This window comes from Choloepus didactylus, chromosome 1, assembly GCF_015220235.1.
Source record: "Choloepus didactylus isolate mChoDid1 chromosome 1, mChoDid1.pri, whole genome shotgun sequence".
Classification (NCBI taxonomy): Eukaryota; Metazoa; Chordata; class Mammalia; order Pilosa; family Megalonychidae; genus Choloepus; species Choloepus didactylus.
The window spans coordinates 134481432-134505974 of NC_051307.1; the positions used below are offsets into that span (position 1 = coordinate 134481432).

At 36.2% G+C, this 24543-nt stretch overlaps 1 protein-coding gene across 4 annotated transcripts in view; it reads left to right on the forward strand.

Annotated features, from left to right (window-relative positions):
- IFT80 (intraflagellar transport 80) overlaps positions 1 to 24543 on the forward strand; it is a 213833-nt gene that overhangs the window by 64208 nt on the left and 125082 nt on the right. For all 4 annotated transcript variants that reach the window (XM_037841715.1, XM_037841695.1, XM_037841725.1 and 1 more), the window contains exons 6-7: positions 20299 to 20408; positions 23862 to 23951. In XM_037841715.1, the coding sequence (XP_037697643.1) occupies positions 20299 to 20408; positions 23862 to 23951 (200 nt within the window). The remainder of the gene's footprint in view (positions 1 to 20298; positions 20409 to 23861; positions 23952 to 24543) is intronic.

Consider the following 24543-nt stretch of genomic DNA (forward strand, 5'->3'; position numbering starts at 1 on the left):
TTAGCATTGTTACTGACATGACTCAAGGCTTTTGGGATGTTGCAATAGAATGAATGTATTTCACATATGGGAAGAAAATGTCTTTTTGGAGGTTTGGAGGGCAGAATGTGGTCGATTGAATTGTGTACCCCAATTTGGCCATGTTCTTGGTGTTGGTTCATATTCTGATGAGTATGGATCCATTGTAAATAAAATCTCTTCAAGATGTTACTTCAGTTAAGCTGTTTCAGGTCGGCCTTTAATCTAGAGTACTGGAGTCCTTTTTAAGCAAGATGAAGGTCAGATGGAGAGAGAAGCTATGGGGAGCAGGCATGAACTGAAGTCAGTGGGACCTGGAAGAGAAAGAAGACAGAAAAGCCCAGGATGAAGCATCACCAGCACACAGACTCAGAACATTGCAGTCTTCTGGAAGAAAGCATCCCGTTGCTGATGCCCTGATTTTGAACTTCTTCTAGCCTCAAAACTGTGAGCCAATAAATTTCCATGGTTTAAAGCAACCCATTATATGGTATTTGTTTTTGCAGTTAGGAATCTAAAACACAAGGCATTGTGAATTTTCATTGTTGGCTGCTTAAATTTGCTATATTCCTTTAAAGTGTTACATTTTTGTTCTAGCACACAGTTGAATTATTTGAAATCAGTTTGGATCCTTTTTGAGAATTGCTTTTAAGTTTTGTTAGGGTGAGTCCAGAGCAGCCTTTAATTTAGGGCTACACTTTTCGCCCACTACAAGGTAGTACCCTTTGGAGACCTATCTGGTATCTTCTGTATTGTTAGGTCTTTTTACTTTGAGTTGTGGGATCATAAATTATTCCCAGCCCTGTGTGTCGTCTGGTAATTGTTCTGTCTACTCCTTCCTGGTAGCCCTTTGCCTGGCCTTGGGTTGATTTCTATCCCACACATTTAGCCAAAGATGAGGAGACCTTTTTGTTGTGCTCCAGAGTTCTCTCACTCTGCTGCTCTCTTCTTTTTGGTATTCTGGCCCACAAATTTTAGCCCTCTGTCCTCTCTACATCCTCAACTCAAAGAGACTACCAGATTCTTTTTGGATTCTTCTTCCCTAAGCCATGGCCTGGAAGCTGGTGCTCTGGTGGAGTTTATAATGTGTCTTTCTTTTTCCGTAGAAATCATGGTCCTAACTCTGCCCATTGTCCAATGTCTGGAGGCCCTTGCTTTTTTATATTTTGTCTGGTTTTCTAGTTGTTTAATGTGGGAGGACAAGTCCTTCTTGGCTGGAGGAAGAAGTTCCTGTATAGTTTATTTTAATCATGATTTTCTGATCTAGCAGTTGTAGTTTTAGCACATTTTCACTTAGGTTTTGAAGTCATTTTGGTAGGACTTTGTGCTTATGATTTTCTGCCTACTGAATATAGCATAAATGAATTATTTCACTGATTCTGTGGATAGAGGTAAATTTTTAAAAATAGTGAATCTTTTGATTTATTGATATATTATTTTAAAGAAATGGACAGTGCTAGCTTTATCATTATCTCCTCTTTTACTGGATCATGAGCTTCATAAGGGCAGAGTTCATGTCTTACTTCTCTTTGTATTACCATATCTCTCGTAGTGACGTTTAATAGATGTTAGTTAAATTGAATTGCCATCATGTCAAATACATTATTTTTAGAAACATAGCCCGGTACAGTGATTTCTAATAAAAATTGTAGTGTATACAGTTAAGCTGCCTTAAAATTTCTACTCTGGACTTGAAGAATCAGGAAAGAGAAGACTGAGAAGATAGAGGTAATTGCTGATTCTTATTAGGAAAGAGTGGGTAGCAAAGGCTGATGTAAATTGTGAACTACAAACTGGAACATTGGAAAATGCTGGTCTGGTAAACTTTTGACATGTGTCAAAGTTCTGTGTCTCTTACATTGTCTGTGACATTTGGTAGGTAGAGGGTAGGATATGAACTGGGGATTTAGTTTTGCTGGAGAAAGGTTTCATGAGATATCTGTGAAGTCTGTTTTGATTCCCATTGAACTGGCTTCTGTGTAATCTTCCATGTAGTTAGATATTAAGAACTTATTTGCTTGTATTCATATGTGATTTTGTTACTGAAAATGTTAATATTTTTCTGATGAAAAAAGTAATATATGTTCATAATAGAGAACCATGCATTGCAGATAAGCAAACAGGATAATATTAAAATTGCAGATAAGGTTTTATTATATATCTTTTTTGGCTCCCCCCTCAATGTTCTGTATTTAGTTTCAAAGAAAATTTCTCTAGGGAATTCTTATCTTATAAATAGTGTTAAAGAGCCATGTAGCCAAATCCCTTTCACAAATATTTATAACTTTCTTTTTTTTTTTGTAAAAATAAGAATTTATAAAAGTATCTCACACAACGATGGGGATGCACGAGTCCAAATTCCATAGGGCAGGATGCAAGAGTCCAAATTCTGTAGGGCAGGCAGCAAACTGGCAACTCCGATGAAGCTGTTCAATGAACTCCTCAAGAGATGCTGGCTAGCTGAAGAAGTGAAGGTCTTCTCTCTTTCTCCCTTAAGAGTCTTCAACTGATTGGATTTAATCCAGCTGATTGAATTCTGTCATTGCAGAATATACACCTTTCATTGATGTAATCAGTCACAACTGCAGTCAATTGTCTGATGATTTAATAAACCACCCTTCTGGTTTATTAACCAGCCACAAATATCCTTGAGATATAGTTTACATACAGTAAAATTCATCTTCTTAAAAGGTATATAGCTCTATAAGTTTTGACAAACATATATAGTCATTTAACACCATCACAATCAAAATATAGATTATTTTCATCACTACTAGTCCTTTGGGGTTGGGTTTCTTTCACTTAGTTTAATGCTTTTGAGATTCATCCATGTTGTTGTACAGATTAATAGACCAGAGGATTCCTATATTTTGATCTTTTGAATTCTCTGCTTAATTGAAAATGACCAAATATACCATATTAGTTTTTAGTATGAAGTTCTTCATGCAAAATTTATCTTACATTATTTAGGAAGCATTATGGAATCAGAGCTACTCCAGTATTAGTAAAATGAACATTAATCATCTCTTTGTAGTACATTCATATTGAAGATGTAGGAATTTGAACTTTATTCTGAACAGTGCTGGGTAAGCTCTGTGAGGAATGGAATGTCCAAAATGGAACTTGCTTGTAATGGATTTAGTGAAGGAGGTAAACTGGAAATATAAATAATTGCCCTATAAAGCACAATGTCTTCTTTGCTGTAAGGTGCTGAGAGAACAGGAAGGCAGAAATGAATGCTTTGCAGGGAAGGGAGGTATTGAAAAGGCTTCCTGGCAATTATTGCAGCATCTTTTGACTAGGCTTTGAAGGATGAAGAGAGTAGGTAGGAACTGGACTTGTTTGCATTGGAGTGGATCTGGTAAGAAGTTAGCATGATCAGAGGCACAGAGGCAGAACCGAGTGAGGCATGGAAGTCAGGTGAGTAGAAATGGACCGCTTTGGCCAGGGTTGTAGTTTTCTAGGCTGCTTAAGCAAATACCATGAAATAGGTTGGCTTAAATAATGGGAATTTTATTGGCTTACGTTTTTTTTGTTTTGTTTTATTGTTTTAAGAAAACTTTATTAAAGTATAACCCATATAAAAGAATATACATATCATAAAGAGTGCAGGCTCATTGAAGTTTCACAAACCAAACAAACTAGTTATGTAACCAGCACCCAGGTAGAAGAGTAGTTTTCCCTTGTGCCTCTCTTCTAATCACTTTTTTTAATGCAGTTTTATTGAGATATATTCACACACCATATAATCCAAAGTATATGATCAGTGACTCACAGTGTCATCATATAGTTGTGCATTCATCACCACAAGCAATTTTAGAACCTTTTCATTAATCCAAAATAAAGAAACAAGTGAAAAAGAACACCCAAAACATCCCATACCCCTTATCCCCTTCTATTATTTGTATATTTTTTGTCTTTATTTTATTACTGATCTGCTCATATACTGGATAAAGGGAGTATCAGTCAGAAGGTTTTTACAATCACAGTCACACAATAAAAACTATATAGTTACACAATTATCATCAAGAACAAAATCTACTGGATTGCAGTTCAACAGATTCAGGTGTTTCCTTCTAGCTATTCTAATACACTAGAAACTAAAAAGTACTATCTATATAATGTATAAGAATAACCTCCAGAATGATCTCTTGACTATATTTGAAATCTTTTAGCCACTGAAACTTTATTTTCTTTCATTTCTTTTCCCCTTTTTGGTCAAGAAAGCTTTCTCAGTCCTATAATGTCAGGGCTAGGCTCATCCCTGGAGTCATGTCCAACATTGCCAGGGAGACTTATACCTCTGAGAGGCATGTCCCACATAGTGGGGAGGGTAGTGGGTTTATTTGCAGGTTGGCTGAGAGAGAGAGGCCCCATCTGAACAGCAAAAGAGATTCTCTGGGGCTGACTCTTAGGCATAATTATAAGTAGGCTTAACTTCTCTTTTGCAGGGATAAGTTTCATAAGGGCAAGCCCCAAGATTCAGGGCTTGACTTATTAAATTTGGAGTCTCTAATGCTTGTGAGAATATCAGGAATTCCCAAGGTGGGGAAGTTTAATATTTCCACATTTTTCCCCAGTCCCTCAAAGGGACTTTGAAAATACTTTTACATTTTTATTTCCTGCCCCAAATACTCTGAGATGTATCAGGGTATTATATTAACCTGTACAGAATAACAAGCTCTCATTCCCTATTCTAGGTTCCATGTAATTATGTTGTTTAAATAAACTGACCATACAGGTTAAATTAGATAGTGTGCTACAGAGAATATAAATTTTGTAACAAATAAACGTCTCTTAAATAACACTTAGAACTCAGGAATCAATGTGGCTCCTATGCAGGTTTGTACAGCTGCCGGCAATGCAAAATACTAGAAATGGGTTTGCTTTTACAATGGGGATTTATTAGTTCACAAATTTACAGTTCTAAGGACGTATAAATGTCCAAACTGAGGCATCAACAAGAGGATACCTTCACTGAAGAAAGGCTTATGGCATCCAGAACACCTCTGTTAGCTGGGAAGGCATGTGGCTGGCATCTGTGGGTCCTTTGCTCCCGGGTTGCATTGCTCTCAGCTTCTGATTCCAGTGGCTTTCTCTTTAAGTGTCTGTGGGTTGTCACTTAGCTTCTCTGGGACAAACTCTGGGCTTCATCTCTTAGCTTAGCATCTCCAAATGTCTTTCTGGCTGCATCTCCAAGCATCTCTCAGCTCTCTTCAAAGTGTCTCTGCCTTTTATCCTCTCATAGAAGATGCCAGCAAACTAATTAAGAGCCACTTTGAATGGGCAGGGTCATGTCTCCATGGAATTAATCTAATCAAAAGGTCCCACCCACAATTGGGTGGGTCACATCTCCATGGAAACAACCTAATCAAAAGATCCCACCCACCATAGGTCTGCCCCCACAAGATTGCATTAAAGGATAGTCTTTCCTGGGGTACATAACAGTTTCAAACCGGCACAAGTGCTAAAAGAACTTACAATCTAGGAACCTTTACGATAAGCCTTATTGAACATTCTGTACTCCTGCATCATTGATTGCCAATCTCTGCCCATAGGTTATTGTATTAGTTAGGGTTCTCTAGGGAAACAGAATCAACAAGAGATATCTATAAATACAAGATTTATAAAAGTGTCTCATGCAGCTGTAGGTATGCACAAGTCCAGATTCCATAGAGCAGGCAGCAGACTGGCAACTCCAATGGACATGTTTGATGCTCCTCAGGCAGCAAACTGGCAATTCCGATGAACGTGTTTGTTGAACTCCTCAGGCAACGAACTGGTAACTTCGATGAACTCCTCAGGAAATGCTTTGCTGGTCAGCCGAAGAAGAAGTGAAGGTCCTCTATCTGTCTTGCTTAAAAGTCTTCAACTGATTGAATCAAATCCAGCTGATTGCATTCTCTCATTGTGGAAGACACGCCCTTCGTTGATGTAATCAGTCACAGCTTCAGCCAATTGACTGCTGATTTAATAAACCAACCTTCTGGTTTTGTTAACCAGCCACAAATGTCCTTCCAGTAACCATTAGGCCAGTGCTTGCTTGACCAGACACCTGGGTACCATCACCTGGCCAAGTTGACACATGAACCTAACCATCACAGTTATCTCTCATAACCTATGCTCTCAAATTCATTTCTAAGCTTTTGCTCATTATAGTTAGTTTATATTAGTGAGGCCTTACGATATTTGTCCTTTCATTTCTGGCTTATCTCACTCAACATAATGTCCTCAAGGTTCATTCACCTAGTTGCATGCCTCACAACTTCATTCCTTCTTGCATCTGCTCAGTATTCCATTGTATGTCTACACCCACAATTTGACCTTCCGCTCATCCGTTGATGTACCTATAGGCCACCTCCATCCATTGCAAATCATGAATACTGCCACCATAAACAGCACTGTTCAAATGCCTATTCGTGTCCTTGCTTTCAGTTCTTCCAAGTATATACTAACTGATGATATTGCAGGATCATATGACAACCCTGTACTTAGCCTCCTGTGGAACGACCACACTGCCCTGCAGACGGGCCGCAACCATTTACTTTACTCCTAACAGTGAATAGGTATATCTGTCTTTCCATGTCTTCTCCAGCACTTGTATCTTTCTGTTTATTTTTTAAGCAGTTTTATTCACATACCACACAATCCATCCTAAGTGAATAATCAATACCTCCTGGTATAATCACATGGTTATGCATTCACCACTACAATCTATATGAGAATATTTCCATTTCTTCTGCAAAGATAGAAGAAGAGGAGAAAAATAGAAGAATAAGAAGAAAAAGTATAAAAAAGGAGAAACAACAGCAGCAACAGAAAGAATCCCATACCCCTCCCTTTTATCCCCCTCTGTTGACATTAAACTTTGGTATATTGCTGTTGTTACTATTAAGGGGAAGAATATTATAGTCTTACTGTTTAGTGTAGACCCTAGTTTTCATTGATTGTATTTTTTCCAAAATACCATCCCATTTTCAATACCTTGCAATGCTGACATTCACTTGTTCTCCCTCATATAAGAACTTTCTTGTATTTCTACATTTAATCACCATCATTGTCTACTCTAGGTTTTGCTAAGTTATACAGTCCCAGTTTTTATCTCTGTTTCCTTCTGGTGTCATACATGCCCCTAGCCTTCCTCTTTCAACCATACTCACACTCAGTTTTGTTTGTTGTACTTACAATATTGTGCTACCATCAGATAGTACTGTGCTATCCATTTCTGGATATTTACAGTCAATCTTGTTGAACATTCTGTACTCCTTCTGCATCAAATGCCTAATCCCTACCCCCTTTCTACCTCCTGATAACCCATGTAATTAACTTTAACTCTCAGAGTTTGCTCATTATAGTTAGTTCATATTGGTGAGACCATACAGTAATTGTCCTTTTGTTTCTGGTTAATTTTGTTCAGCATAATGCCCTCAAGATTCATCCATGTTGTTTCATGCATCATGACTTTATTCTGTCTTACTGCTGCGTAATATTCCATTGTATGTATATACCACAGTTTGTTTATCCACTCATCTGTTGATGGACATTTGGGCTATTTCCATCTCTTGACAATCATGAATAATGCTGCTATAAACATCAGTGTACAAATGTCCGTTCATGTCCTAACCTTCAGTTCCTCTGAGTGTATATACCTAGTAATGAGATTGCTGGATCATGCAGGAATTATATACATAGCTTCCCAAGGAATGGCCAAACTGCCTTCCAGACGGTTGTACCATTCTACAGTCCCACCAACAGTGAATAAGTGTACCTCTTTTTCCACATCCTCTCCAAAACTTGTAGTTTTGTTTTTGTTTTTGATTTTGTTTTTTTATATAATGGCCATTCTAATATGTGAGATGATATCTCATTGTGGTTTTGATTTGCATTTCCCTAATATCTAGTGACATTGAGCATCTTTTCATGTTTTTTAGCCATTTGTATTTCGTTTTAAAAGTATCTGCCAGTGTCTTTTGCCCATTTTTAAATTGGGTTGTTTGTCTTCTTGTTGTTGAGTTGTAGGATCTCTTTATATGTTCTGGATATTAAACCCTTATCTGATATGTGGTATCCAAATGTTGCCTCCCATGGAGTAGGCTGCCTTTTTACTTTACTTTGAGGAGATCCCTTTTATCCATTTCTTCTTTCATTGCTTGCACTTTGGGTGTAAGGTCTAGGAAACCACCTCCTTTCACAAGATCTTTAAGATACTTCCCTACATTTTCTTCTAGAAGTTTTATGGTCTTAGCTCTAATGTTTAGGTCTTTGATCCATTTTGAGTTAATTTTTATATAAGGTGTGAGATGGGGTCCTCTTTCATTCTTCTGGAATGGATATGCAGTTTTCCAAACACCATTTGTTGAAGAGGCTGCTCTGTCCCAGTTAAGCTGATTTGACCTCCTTATCAAGGATCAATTGTCCCTAGATGAAAGGGCCTATTTCTGAACACTCAATTCAATTTCATTGGTCAGTATACCTATCTATATGCCAGTACCATGCTGTTTTGACCACTGTTTTGTAATGTGCTTTAAAGTCAGGTAGTAATGAGACCTCCCACTTTGTTTTTTCTTTCTCAATATATTTTAAGCTATTTGGGGGCACCCTCACCTTCCAAATAAATTTGATTATAGGTTTTTCTATTTCTGCAAAGTGTTGGGATTTTAATTGGTAAATTGAATTGAATCTATAAATCAATTTGAATAGAATTGACATCTTAACTATATTTGGTCTTCCGATCCATGAACACAGTATGTTCTTCCATTTATTTAGGTCTTCCTCGATTTCTTTTTGCAATTTTTTGTTGTTTTCTGTGTATAGGTCTTTTATGTCCTTGGTTAAATTTATTCCTAAATGTTTGATTCTTGATCGGTTGCTATTGTAAATGCAATTGTTTTAAATTTCCTCCTCAGATTGCTGCTGATCAGAAACACTACTGATTTTTGCCTTTTGATCTTGTATCCTGCCACTTTGCTGTACTCACTTATTAGCTCTAGTATCTTTACTATAGATTTTCCTGGATTTTCTACATATAGGATCATGTCATCTGCAAACAGTGAAAGTTTTACTTCTTTCTCTCCAATTTGTATGCCTTTTATTTCTTTTTCTTGCTAATTGCTTTAGCTAAAATTTCTAGCACAATGTTGAATAACAATGGTGACAGTGGACATCCTTGTCTTGTACCTGATCTTAGGGAGAAAGCTATCAGTCTTTCCCCATTGAGTATGATGTTAGCTGTGGGTTTCTCATATATTCCCTTTATTATGTTGAGGAAGTTTTCTTCTATTCCTACCCTTTGAAGTGTTTTCATCAAGAAAGGATATTGAATGTTGTCAAATGCCTTTTCTACATTAATTGAGATGATCATGGAGTTTTTCCTCTTTGATTTATTGATGTAGTATATTACATTAATTGATTTTCTTGTGTTGAACCACCCTTGCATATCTGGAATAAAACCCACTTGGTCATAGTGTATAATTCTTTTAATGTTTTGGTGTATTGTATTTGCAAGTATTTTGTTGAGGATTTTTGCATCTATATTCATTACAGAGATTGGTCTGTAATTTTCTTTTCATATAGTATCTTTGTCTAACTTTGGTATTAGAGTGATGTTGGCTTCATAGAATGAGTTAAGTAGCTTTCCCTCCTCTTCAATTGTTTTGAAGAGTTTGAGTAGGATTGGTACTAATTCTTTCTTGAGGAAGTTTTCTTCTATTCCTACCCTTTGAAGTGTTTTCATCAAGAAAGGATGTTGAATGTTGTCAAATGCCTTTTCTACATTAATCGAGATGATCATGGAGTTTTTCTTGAGTGCTTGGTAGAATTCACATATGAAGCCATCTCGTCCTGGACTTTTCTTTTTGGGGAGTTTTTTGATGACCAATTCAATCTCTTTTGATTGGTTTATTGAGGTCTTCTATTTCTTCTCAAGTCAATGTTGGTTTTTCATACTTTTCTAGGAAGTTGTCCATTTCATCTAAGTTGTCTAGTTTGTTAGCTATAGAGTTGCTCATAGTATCCTCTCATTATGTCCTTTATCTCTTTGGGGTCAGTAGTTATGTCCCCCCTCCCTTTTCTTACTTTCATTTATTTGCATCCTCTTTTTTTTCCTTTGTCAGTCTAGCTCAGGATCCATCGATTTTATTGATTTTATCAAAGAACCAAGCTTCGGTTTAGTTGATTCTATTGTTTTCAGGTTCTCAATTTCATTTATTTCTGCTCTAATCTTTGTTATTTATTTCCTTCTGTTTGCTTTGGGGTTACTTTACTGTTCTTTATCTAGTTCCTCCAGGTGAGCAGTTAAGTCCTCGATTTTTGCTTTCTTCTTTTTTATATAGGAACTTAGGGCAATAAATTTCCCTCTCAGCACTGCCTTTGCTGTATCCCATAAGTTTTGATATGTTATGTTCTCATTTTCATTTGCCTTGAGATATTTACTGATTTACCTTGTAATTTCTTCCTTTACCCACTGGTTGTTTACCAGTGTGTTATTTAGCCTCCATATGTTTTTGAATTTTCCAGCCTTCCACCTATTATTGATTTCAAACTTCATTCCATTATGATCTGAGAAAGTGTTTTGTATAATTTTGATCTTTTTGAATTTATTGAGACTTGCTTTGTGACCCAACATGTGGTCTATCCTTGAGAATAATTCATGACCACTTGAAAAAAAATGTGTTTCCTGCTGTTTTGGGGTTCAATGTTCTGTAAATGGCTGTTAAGTCTAGTTCATTTATCATGCTATTCAAGAGCTCTGTTTCCTTATTGATCCTCTGCCTAGATGTTCTATGTATGGATGATAGTGGTGTATTGAAGTCTCCAACTGTTATTGTAGAGTTGTCTGCTTCTCCCTTTGATTTTGTCAGTTGTTGCCTCATGTATTTTTGGGCACTCTGGCTTGTTGCATAAATATTTATGATTGTTGTGTCTTCTTGATGAATTGTTCCTTTTATTAATACATAGCATCCTTCTTTGTCTCTCTCTTTTTTTTTTTATTAAATTCAGTTTTATTGAAATACATTCACACACCATACAATCATCCATGGTATACAATCCACTGTCCACAGTATGATAACATAGTTATGTGTTCATCATCACAATCTATCGCTGAACATTTTCCTTACATCAGAAAGAACCAAAACAAGAATAAAAAATAAAAGTGAAAAAAGAACACCCAAATCATCCCCCCCATCCCACCCCATTTGTCCTTTAGTTTTTATCCCCATTTTTCTACTCATCCATACACTAGATAAAGGGGGTGTGATCCACAAGGTCTTCACAATCACACTGTCACCCTTTGTAATCTACATTATTATATAATTGTCTTCAGGAGTCCAGACTGCTGGGTTGGAGTTTGGTAGTTTCAGGTATTTACTTCTAGCTATTCCAATACATTAAAACGTAAGAGGTGTTATCTATATAGTGCCTAAGAATGTCCACCAGAGTGACCTCTTGATTCCATTTGAAATCTCTCAGCCACTGAAATTATTTCGTCTCATTTTGCATCCCCCTTTTGGTCAAGAAGATACTCTCAGTCCCACGATGCTGGGTCCACATTCATCCCCAGGAGTCATATTCTGCATTGCCAGGGAGATTTACAACCCTGGGAGTTGGGTCCCACGTAGTGGGGAGGGCAGTGAGTTCACCTGTCGAGATGGCTCAGTTAGAGAGAGAGGGGGCCACATCTGAGCAACAAAGAGGTACTCAGGGGGAGACTCTTAGGCACAATTATATGCAAGTTTAGCCTCTCCTTTGTTCTTTGTCTCTTTTAATTGCTTTACATTTGAAGCCCAATTTGTCTGATATTATTATAGTTATCCCTGCTCTTTTCTGGTTGTTGTTTGCATAAAATATTTTTTTCCAGCCTTTGAGTTTCAATCTATTTTTGTCCTTGGGTCTAAAGTGTATCTCTTATAGACACCATATAGGTGGTCCTGTTTTTTAATCCATTCTGCCAGGGTATGTCTTTTGGCTGCGGAGTTTAATCCATTAACATTTAATGTTATTACTGTAAAGGCAGTACTTTCTTCTATCAGTTTGTCTTTTGGATTTTATATGTCATGTCTTTTTTCCTCTCTTTTTACCCTTATTGATAATCTTCATTTCTATACTCTTCTCCAAACCTCTCTCTCCTGTCTTTTCCTGTTTGCCTGTAGTGCTTCCTTTAGTATTTCTTGTAGAGCAGGTTTCTTGTTCACAAACTCTCTCAATGTCTGTTTGTTTGAAAATATTTTAAACTCCCCTCATTTTTGAAGAACAATTTTGCCAGATATAGAATTCCTGGTTGGCAGTTTTTCTTTCAGTATCTTAAATATGTCATACCACTGCCTTCTCACCTCCATGGTTTCTGCTAAGAAATCCACACATAGTCTTATTGAGCTTCCCTTTTATGTGATGAATTGCTTTTCTCTTGCTGCTTTCAGAATTCTTTCTTTGTCTTTGATATTTGACAATCTAATTAGTAAGTATCTTGGCATAGGTCTATTCAGATCTATTCTGTTTGGGGTGCCCTGCACTTCTTGGACCTGTAATTTTATCCAAGAGATGGGAGATTTTCAGTGATTATTTCCTCCATTGTTCTTTCTGCCCCCTTTCCATTTTCTTCTCCTTTTGGAACACCATAACACATATATTTTTGTGCTGCATGTTTTCATTCAATTCTGTCAGACCCTGTTCATATTTTTCCATTGTTGTCCCTTTCTGTTCTTTTGTGTGTGGGATTTCAGATTATCTTGTCCTCTAATTCACCAATCCTTTCTTCTGCTTCTTCAAATCTGCTGTTATATGTCTCCATTGTGTTTTCATCTCTTATATTGTGCCTTCCATTCCTGTAAGTTTTGTTATTTGTTTATTCAAGCTTTCAGGTTCTTCTGTATGGTCATTCAGTGTGTTCTTTATATCTTTCATGTCTTTTTCCACATTTTCCTTCAACTGGATTTGATTTAGAAGATTTGTTTGAACATCTTTATTTAGTTGTTTCAACTCCTGTATCTCATTTGGAGTGTTAATTTTTTCCTTTGAGTGAGCCATATTTTCATGTTTCCTGGTATGACTCATGATTTTTTGCTGAATTCCTTGATTTGTTTATTCTGGAGTTCCTTTTTCTTCATTTTACCTAGGGTTTTCTTGTTGGTTGGCTTTTTTCTCTGTCTGTTCTTTGACATTCAGTTCAACTTATTGTAGACCTCTAGCATAGCTTCTGTTTAACTGATGAGAATTTCTCAGCTCTGTTTTTCTGGTTCTTGTCCTGTCTAAATGAAAGTTGTTTTTTTTTTTGTTTGTTTGTTTGTTTTTTTGTTTTAAAGTTGGTTTCCCCAGATAGAATCAACCCTAATCAGATTTTCCCAGACAAGACAGACCCAGGACTCACGATGAGCGTGTGAGCAGTATCAGGGTTCCCTGGGGATGAGACCCAGCATGTTGTCAGTTTTTCCTGTAAAGCCTTTTCCTTCTGTGCTTTTGCCATCCTGCCCAACAGGTGGCATTTGTCAGCCTACAGCTCCCTCTCCACCCTGGCATAAAGTTTATGGTGCCTATAATTCTCATCAGATCCTGCAACTTCCAGGGGTGTAGTTGAGACAGAGGCTGAGGCAGACGGCAGGCTAAAACTGTTTCTGTTTCCCAGCCCCTGGGGTCTGAATTCTCTGAATGAGAGCAGTCATTTGTTTTGGGCCCTGCTGCCAACCCCCTTTTTGAGGAAGATATGCCCTTGAGGGAATTAGCTCCTTCACCTGACTAATGAATTTGTCTCTCAGATATTCCTTAACTCTGCCCTTGCCTGCGGCATGCTGACAACTGAATAAGCTTGCTGTTTTCTTTATGCTAAAAGGGAAAAAAAAATCCTTTTCGGAGCCAGTCCCCAGCCCCGTTTGCCAAGCAAGAGCAGGAGTTTGTACCCAGCTCTTTGTGCTCATTTTCTTGGGAAACAGCCCTTTTCTAGTGTTCTTCACTTAACCAACTCCAAACACCCCTTTGTTTGTTTGTTTTTTTCCATCAGCCCTGCCTCCTCTGTGCCAGGAGAGACGTCTGGGTTCCTTTCTGGCTTTCTCCAGGTTTATCTGTGCTCAGAGCTTTTATTCAGCAGTCTGGATTTGTTAATTAAATCCACAGTTGGAGCTTGTTTGAGCTACTTTCCCGTGCTCCTAGTAGAGAGTGCTCCATTTTCCCACAGGGAAGTGACTCCAAAACAGCCTGCCATGCTAGTGGGTAAGGGCGCCAGCCTCCACAGACTGGGAGATTTACTTACAGTTCTGTGCTGTGATCTCAGCCCTTCCTCCATTCCAGACTGGTGTACGATTTTTGTCTGGTTATGGAAGTCCCCCAAACAGTTGTTCCAGACAGTTACTGGCTATTTACTAGCTGCCCTAGAGGACAAACTGAATTCCATACCTCCCTATGCTGCTGTCTTGCCCCACCTCTCCTAGCTTACGGTTTTGAGACTAAAAGAAAATAAGAATCAAGGCATCATCAAGATGATGCTTTGTCCCCAATGACTGTGGTGTTCTGGGGCTGGCCACTGGCAATCCTTGGCTCCTGTGTCACATGGCGGTGTCTCCTCATCTCTCCCTTCTCTTCCTTGCTTCCCTGATTTCAGTTTCCTAATTTCTGTGGCATTTCCTCTCTCTGTCTGAATTTCATTTTTTTATCAAGGACTCCATGAATATAATTAAGACCTGTTCCAACCCAGCTTAGCCCCAACACCAAAGAAGATGACAGGCATGGAATTAGACATGAATTTAATAGGACTTACTGACAGGAGATGATGTGGCGGCCAGCTGGGAAAAATGGAAGTTAATGCTCTGCAAAACTGGGTGGTGCCAGGGGGTGGCTTATAAGGGTTAGGACAAGGACATTCCATAGGGTTGAAAATAGTTTTGGCAGGGTCTTGTGACAGAAGGGGTGTGGAGGTTTTGTTATTGACACTGATCATGGGAGGAAAGGGTGATTCAATGCTTTGTTTACAATACATTTTTCCTCCCCTGGGGAGGTCTAATGACCTTTAAAGTCTGTCCCAGTCTAGTAGGCTACTACATGAAATAACTCATTTTCACTGTTGAGGTGAGGGAGCCTGAGCTCTGGGACCCCACAAGACCCATTCTGATTGAGGTGGGACACACCTTAACTGAAGTAACCTCATCAAAAGGTCCTACTTACAATGGGTTTATATCCATAGGAATGGATTAAATTTAAGAACATGTTTTTCTGCTGTACAAACAGCTTCAAACCACCACAACCAAAGGTGCAGGCTGTGTGAGGGATAATTCTACCTGAGAGGCCAAGACATTCATGGTTCTGGATGCTAAATGAAGGGGCTTGGATTTTCTTGTATAAGCATTCAAAACATTAAAAAAATAAAATAAAATAAAAAACTGAGCAGGAGAGTAAGAGATAAGGGCTGTCTTTTAGGAATATTACCTTAAGAGTAATATGTAGGATAAATTAGAGGAGATAAGGGATGAAATGGTAGTGGGCAGTAAGGAAGTTACAAACCTTGACAATGGTAGTTGAAAACAGTGAATCATTCCTAGTGGCTGAGAGGGGTGAATACCCTGTAAGATGTACAGCATTTAGAGTGAGGAATAAATTACAATATATTTTTGGTTGGATGAGAGTTTTGAATATGTAGAGTTTGAAGCTCTGGTATGGAGATGTATTTAGGGCCACTGGAAAAGTTGTTCAGTGCCCAGAGGTGAAGGCTAGAATATTAACTTGGGAGTCAGTTGTGTAAAGGTGAAAGATGAAAGGTGAAGGTATGGGGGAAGTTGAGATCTCCAAGGAACAAGTAAGTGATAGAAACAAAAGAAATATGCTTTCATTGCTGATTTTTGCTTCCAGATTCTTGGCCATGCTGTGAGAAAGAATTCAAGGGCACAGCACAGCAGAGAGTAAGCAGGGAGAAATTTTATTAGGTACACGTGTAAGAGGAACATGCAGGCACTCTCGCAAAGACAGAGGTGAGAAAGGCGAGAAGCCCTGGCAATGTGGGGCCATTTGCTTTTATAGATTAGCTTTACTTAGTCCCCCTCCTCCTTTCTTGTTCAGGGCTTTCTTTTTCCCTCCCTTCTCTCTAGGAGGTGCTGGTGGTAGGCAGTGCATTTGGACAGGTCGGGTGCTGCTGGGTGTTTTGCCTAGGTGAGTAGCCCCAGGCAGGTTGTCTGTCCAGGACAGGCTCTCCTGACCTTGATTAACTGCCCTTGCTCAAGGTTTTCTTCATGGTATCTTCTCTACCCCCTTATCTTTCCTAACCTGCCTCCCTTTCATTTAAACTTTCTTCTTATACTGCCAGTGACATATAAACCAAAAAGTTGCTTTTTTGGAATAAATCCCTCTTGATAAACTACAAATAGAATGAAGATGAAATAACTCTTGGTCTTTGAATTCTTGATGATTTGACAAAAGAAAAAAATTGAGAACCTACTATCATGAACAACACAATAGACAAATGGTTGCTTATTGCATTACAAAATAATTTTTAGTAGTAATAGCTAATAGATATAGTACCAGACACTGTTCTAAACACCTTTGCTCAATCTAGACCTATATTGCATTCAAGGTAATAATAGCTAATGCTTCATTATCATAGTGAATAGTTTGTTTCAAAAACATTCTTAAAACATGCAAAAACAACATTTTAGGGAATACTTCTATGCTGTGAATGTGAAAACATGGTATATTTGACCATGTACTTCCTTAAAACAATTGAAATACATTTTTGTCTCCTCTTCTGTGGTTTAAAATGCCTTCAACCGGTTGAAAGAATTTAGATAATTTGTTTTACAGAGAGATAAGGGTCTGACATTTAACCCAACCCCAGGTGCATGTGGTTTCTTAAAAAATGTCAACAAGCTCACATGATCTTAGTGTACAAAGTCAGAAAAACAAGATCTTTTTGAGTGTCTTAACTGAAATGGAACAGAAATAAAAATTCCTTATATGAAAAGCAAGAAATTATTTAATTATTATAAAACGATTTTTATTAAGTACTTTGGTCCATTTTTTGGGAATAATGAATAAAATCTTGTTACATAATTTGCTAAACTTTTTATTTTAAAGTAATTCAGTCTGAAGGCTAAATTTGTTATTTCCATACTTTGCAAAGTGAAGTATAGCACTGGGAATAATTTATGCTATAATTCTTTTAAAAACATTTGAAACACTATGAATTTGTTTCATATGCTAGTGGGATGAAGTTCATCTTAATAGAAATCATTATTTACTTTGTGAAGCTACTTCATCCACTTTAATGATTTTCATCAGAACCACCCAAATTGGAAGTTGTAGAGCTACATAGAATATCTCTTTTTGGAAGAGGAAACATTCACATATATAGTGGTTCCACACTTTTATTATAAATTTAAGAGATGAATATAATGAAGACTTCTCCTAATTCTTGATGTTATATACGTTTTGAATTTTTAATGATTAGGAAGAGTTGAGTAAATGGGACTTAGCTGTTAATCTTATTTAGGGTTGCTTTTCTATGGAAGGACTCCATATTTGTTTCCATTGCTTTTATTGTAATTGAAAGAATGTGGTTCAAAAACTTGTTATGAAAAAGGAATTATTTAACTTTTTATATGTAGCTTATTTTGTTTTAAATTATGTTATTATACCTGTATCTTTAACATTATTATTGTTTAAAAATTGTTTTAGAAACATGATGTGAATTATTATCTCCATGTCCCAACAGGGGTGACAAGTATTCTGAAGAAAGACTTATAAACAAGGAAATGGTGACACAGCTGACTTAATGGGGCCACAAATTCAATGTCAAAGTTAAAAGGATGAAAGAGTCCCTAGCTCCTCATCCTATACCTAAACCATATCTTTTACCACAACTAAGAGGCTGCAGTCACATCCTGTGTAACTCAATGGGAGTTGTATTTACTGAATTATTTCCTTGGGGGTAGATGTTTATCAGAGTTTAGTATACTCCCCAGGAAAGTGTGATTTTATTGAGTATATTCATGGAGATTTGATAGCCTTAAATTAAAATATATTTATTTACTTTTTTTGCACAAAAATTACAACAGTTCTAGTTTTTGCCAAGAAAACACATTTGAAATATCTGAAACTTTGACTTACATTTTTCTGGGAAGTTTTTTTTTAAGAGTTGGATTCTGGTCATTTGGAAATGTACTTTTGAAGCCCAGTTCATCTCCTAGCTATATCCAGAGAATGCACTTCCCAAATGCAGAAGGGGAGGACTTTCTGAGGTTGGTCATATCATTGGAAGGATATCTGCAGGTTCATGTGCTGCAAAACAATCCTGGATGTCATTGACCGAACTGGATATTTGGACCTATTATAACGTGTGGCCTAAACTGTGGAAAGCATGCTTCTGGTTTTTTTGGACTTGATCTAAACTAAACATTCTAAAGCTTGTACTACTGGGACTTGCTCACAATTGAATTATGTTCTGGTGAACAAAATGGCATGAAAGAAGTATGCCAATTGAACTAAAGCATTTGTCTTACTGACACTTGAGTTTGCCATTTAAATAAATAATTAAATCTACTGATTGTCTGTAAATCCTTAATTTCAGATTTCATTTTACTGAGAATATAAATTCCTGAAAGTTTACTTATTTGTTCATTCATTAATTCACAAAAAGTCAGCTGCTGCAATAGTCTGATTTAGGAGTTGTTCTGGTTTGCTAATGCTGCCATTATGCAAAATACCAGAAATGTATTGGCTTTTATACAGGGGGTTTATTTGGTTACAAAGTTACAGGCCTAAGGCCATAAAAGTGTCCAAACTAAGGCATCAACAATATGGTACCTTTATTGAAGAATGACCAACGGCATCTGTAACACCTCTGTTGGCTGGGAAGGCATGTGGCTGGTCTCTTCTTCCTTTGCTACCAGGTTGTGTTTCAAAATGGCGTTCTCCAAAATGTTGCTCTTGGGACATTTTGTCCTCTCTTGGCTTCTCTGGAGCCATCTCCAAAATGTCTGTCTCAGCTGCAGCACTGAGCTCCTTCTGTCTGTGGGCTCCAGTGATTTCATTAAGTCCCACACTGAATGGGTGGGGTAGTACCTCCATGGAAATAATCTAAACAAAGGTATTACCCACAGTTGGGTGAGTCGTATCTCCATGGAAATATTTAATCAAGAGGTTACACCCTAATCAAAAAGATTAATCAGTCTGCCCCACAAGATTACGTTAAAGAATATGGCTTTTGGGGGAACATAATATATCCAAACCGGCACAGGAGTCCTGCACAAATTTTTAAAACTTGGTTTTATAGATATAATTGGTTTAATATTTCATAGTTGTGTGACCTTGATTCACTTTTATGATGAAGGGATAACCAGGTCAGTCAGTGGCATTTACTACCATATAATTAATGCTGTTCAATAAATATTTTTCAATTTTTAAAACTAGGCTCATATAAAGAATAGACTTTGGGAACACATTAGTTAATCTATAAAGTAACCAAGTTAAAAAAAAAATACTATCCCTCAATTTAATTGAGCTAAAAAATATATTATCCCTGAATTGCTATCCTAGGAAATTGAAAACAGTATCAAATTTAATGTAGTTGATAGTATGGTAGGTAAATCAACCTTGTACCTTCCCCTGGAAGTGAATTTAACTTGATCCTGTTTATAGGATATTTGACCCTTCTTAGCTTAACTTTCAGGCCAACACCATACCTTATAGATAGCAAATGTTTCCCTTATTTAATTTGCTATTTATGAATTCTTATGTGAGAAGAATAGATCATTTTGGAGTGAGGTGATTTCTATCCATTGGACTACCACTTAAGCAAAAAGGGGAAATCCTATTGCCTATCACAACATCAGGATGGGAATTGATCTATACGGTGAGAATGCAATGTGTATTTTTAAATAGAAAATTTAAGTCAGCTTATGCTTTGAGTCACTTTAAACCCTGATGGATGTTGATGATGGGAAATGATAAACCTTGAGTTTTCTGTTATCTCTTTACGTCTTAAAATATAAAGCGTATTTGTTTTATTTTTTGTCAGTAGCATACTATCTAGAATTTCTAAAAACTCCATATTTTCTCAGCAAGATCAAGATAAGTTAAAAATGTAGTTTGTCCTTTGCTTGCAGTAGATTTTCAACAGCCAATACTAATCCGTCTGTGTTTCTATAGAAGGCTATACTACAGTTTGAAAGGGCCATTGACTAAGGAAGAAATGAAATGATACCCCACATTGCTTCCCCACTGTTTTTTGTCCCTTTTAACAATCTCCCTTTTATAAAGCATAATAATTAAAATTTACTAGTCTTTTTTTTTTCCTCTTCCTTTTTATAGGAACACCAGTGTATTCGGTAGCATGGGGCCCTGATTCAGAAAAGGTCCTTTACACAGCAGGCAAGCAACTGATCATTAAACCTCTTCAACCAAATGCTAAAGTTTTGCAGGTACTTCTCAGATATTTGCAAATTGTTAACAGGATATGCCCCACTGCTAAGTGAGAGGGTACTTTCTTAGGTGTTCTTTTTTCTGAGTGGCCTTTTTATAGTCTGAGGCCTTTAAGCGTGTGGTTTTATCAGCCTTTATATGGAATAGGGAGTATCTGGTTACATTTTGAACAAAATTCACTTCCCCCTTATTCCAACTCACATTATCCTAGTAAATCATAAATGTGTTTTGAATTATAAAATTACCATGTGATTTAACACAACTAGGCATCTTTAAATTTAGCATAAACAGTCTCAATTGTATAGATTTGAGACAAAACAGGACTAAATCATAAAACTTTATGAGTTGCTTAGGCTGTTTTTTATCATCATCACCATCACCGTCATCATCATCATCATTTATTCATGCACTGAGCTCTCTCTAAGAGCTGAGCATTTTTTTAAGTATTTTTAGAGTAGAGTCATTGTAATATTTAGAGCTAATTAAGTATATATAGCTTTACCCACTATGTAGAGAATACTTATCTTAACAAAAATGTTGAGATCATATTTGCTTTTGCGCTCTTAAGGAAGGAGGAAGAGTTAAGATAGGAGGTGTATCTTGAAGAGGATTGGGAAAGTTGTTCTAAGTTCAGGGACCAGGAAAAATGATTGTTCAGAAATGTGATAGAAAGGGGCAAGCAGAGGATCATACAAAAACAAGCAAAACAGTGGTGGCAGTTTAGACAGGTCAGGGTAGGACAAATTAATAGAAAACCTTTAAGCATATGGCCAGGATTTTGAAGTTTGATTCCAGTGTTAAAAGGAAGAATCATTTTCTTCACATTTTGATGATCACATAATATACTGTGAGTAATAAGAGCATCAGTTTTGGAGTTATTCATCTGGGTTCAAAATACTCATGTACTTACCTATAAGTGACCTTAGACAAGTTATGAAATATCTTAGCTCCTCCTTCTCAGCTTCCTCATCTCTTGGTGATGCTAATACTGTTCAATAGGATTGTCATGATGATTAAACAAGTTAAATAGCAAAGTATGTAGAACAGTGCCTGGCATACAATAAGCACTCAATATAGAGTAGTTGTTATTATGTTATTATGCCGTCTCTAAATAAATTAGATCCAGGGAGGCCAGAGGAAAAAAATGTGGATTAACTAGGTCCTGGGTCAGGGACTTGGTGGTAGAGATTGACAGTCTACAACATGCATAAAAGTGTTTTAAGAAGCATCAGGTTTAACAGTTAAATAGATTTAGATTTAGGGGAGTAAGGAGATAGAAATGACTTTGATCTTCCATATTTATAATTGCTGTATAGATTATGCTATCTATATATTTGCATATAGTCAACATGTATGTACATTTTTACTGCATACAGAACACTTTCCTAAGAAATGTGGGGACAAATAAACGAAGTAGATGATACAAATCCTTGTCCTTAGGCACCTAAGGTAAAGAATTTGGGCAAAGGGAAGAAGCAGGAAAAAACTAGTTCTGAATGCCTTTAGGCAAAGAAATTCTATACCAATTGCTTACACTCTGAAAATAGGCTGTGAAATTATACAGCAAAACCAGAAAAGTTGAATCTGTTACTTTATGACCTACAGTTATGTGAATTTGTTCAGATACCTGTAATTAGGCTTGTATAAATGAGACTCAGTAAGGTGCCTATTATCACCATTAATGAATTAAATTATGGTTTAGGAGTTCATTAGAACCTTCAGGCCAGGAGGTAGTGGAGAGAATTAAAAATACCCTTTGCCAAAATTCAGCGAGAATGGAAGAGGGATTAAAGTATATTTAGTAACTTGATGCAAATTATCTATTCCTTTTGGAAAACTAAACCTCCTTGGGCATAAATACATACTAAAATTTGGATTCTTTACAAAAACAATGCATAATTAATTCTTGCTGGTGGAATACTGTTCAAAAGTATATCTGCATTTCCTTTAAGACTCTCTAGAGACTCTTCTAGAGACCCAAAACTCGGTTTTAAAGTGAGAAGACTTTTGCTTATTTATTTATTCAGTAAAAATGTAATTCATACCTACTATATACTAGGCACTATTCTAAGTGTGAGATATTCAAAGTGGAACAGAACATAGTTCCTACCTTCAAGAAGCTTGTTGCTCGTAAGAATTTCACAAAGTTGAGAAAAAAGTGTAAATTGACTGTGCATTATATGTAATATATAAATAAATATGTAATATATAAATTGACATCCTAAATTATAGTATAAGGAAAATTTGAATCATAACTGTTCATAACTTTTCACTATGCAAAAGATTAGTTTTATAGCACTAAAATGAAATTCTTGAGAACCATTATGAGTGTGTGTGTGTGTGTGTGTGTGTATGTGTGTATTTTTTTTGTCCTTGCAGTTGATCTTAGTAAATTGGATTACTGTAGCAGTTTATTGTGACAATGATTGCTTTTTAACATGTATTACCAAAACATTTATTTTTGAAAATATGTATTTTGTGTATCTTAAATAAAACAAGCTATGGATTGTTGCTTATTCTTAGAACTAATTTGACCCTAATTTAATATTTTATTTTTTGTACTTGAAAACAATGGATTTGGGAAGGGTCTGTGTAGAGAGCCTTTAAAATTGGTCACTCTTTGTATGAAATTAATTAGCTCATATGTTAAAAATGTACCTTATAGTCTTCAAGGAAAGTTAATTCTTTTTTATCTATATTATTCTGCCTAAACATGGTGAAAGATAGCTTTTATTGTATGTGTGTTAGTAGGCAAATGAGCACATGAATTATATTTAAGACTAAGAAGACAGTCATGCTTACTTTCTAGATTGCCAATTTCTGGGTGAATATATATTCAGAATATATACGTATCTGTGGAAAACATTGTCCTTTTCGGACATGGTGAATGCAACAGAAGTTCTCAGAGTAGTCCATTTGTGAACCAGAACACATGAAGTTTATGAGAATGAAGCTTAGGGAAATGTGGAGAAAAGAATGAAGAGATTACTAAAGAAGATGTTAATATAGTAGGAGTTAGACAAAAAAGAATTCATAAACGCATGAGGCAGTATCAGTGATGGGATCAACTGCACAAAAGAGACATGGCAAGATTCAGATTCAACTAATATTTCCGGAATATGTAATATATTCATTCCAGTATTATCACACCAATGTCAAGCTTGAAATAGTACAATAGCAATTGATTTTCCATCTGCAGTCGAGGCAACAGAAGAAATTTATAAAAAAGTAAGCTATATAGTGGATGACATGGTCCTAGGTGTTTTCATTAGTGTCAGTTAGACGTGAAACAAGAAAATGAGGTATTGCACAATGACTATAAAAGGAAGATTGGAATCTTTGAGGAGAAGACAAGAGAAGAATCATTAGAATGAAGCAAAGTGACTTTTCTTATAGAAAATACTTTTCAGTGCTCTTACAATTAAAATTAATATCTTATTTTTTTCTTATAGTGGAAGGCTCATGATGGCATTATTTTAAAAGTAGATTGGAACTCAGTCAATGATCTTATTTTATCTGCTGGTGAAGACTGTAAATATAAGGTATGTAATGTTTGAATTTATCATCTGGTTGAAAGAGTTGAATTTAGGTGAAAAGTATTTAGCATGTAAGAATGTTCTTCTAGTTTCTCATTTAGACATGTCTCTTAATCATTTACCAAATTGTTATTTTACAATTTTAAGTGATAACTTTATAAGAACTATCTCACTGACCTATAGAATTTAACTAGTAGCAACATAAATGCACCTCCTCGTTCTAGTAACTCCATTTAAATCAATCTTTTTAAGTTTTTTTAAAATCACCCCTATTGGTTTACTAAGCATTGATTAGCTTCAGATCAAAATAATTTGTGGGGAAGAATAGGAGTTAATGAAGCTATTTAGTTAAAAGAAATATAATTGAAATAAATACTTTAAGGAAAGATGATAGAGCAGTTACTGGGAAAATAACTGAACATTTCAAAATTTAAAAATATTATTAAAATTAAAAGGACTTAAAATTGGAAGCTTTTATGTTTAATCAAAGATTTGTTAAAATCTGAAAAAAATCAGTTATATTTTTTGAGATATTTAGTTTTCAAGAGATACAGCCTTTTTTCGTGTCTTACAGTAAAGACTTTAATGTTAATATTAT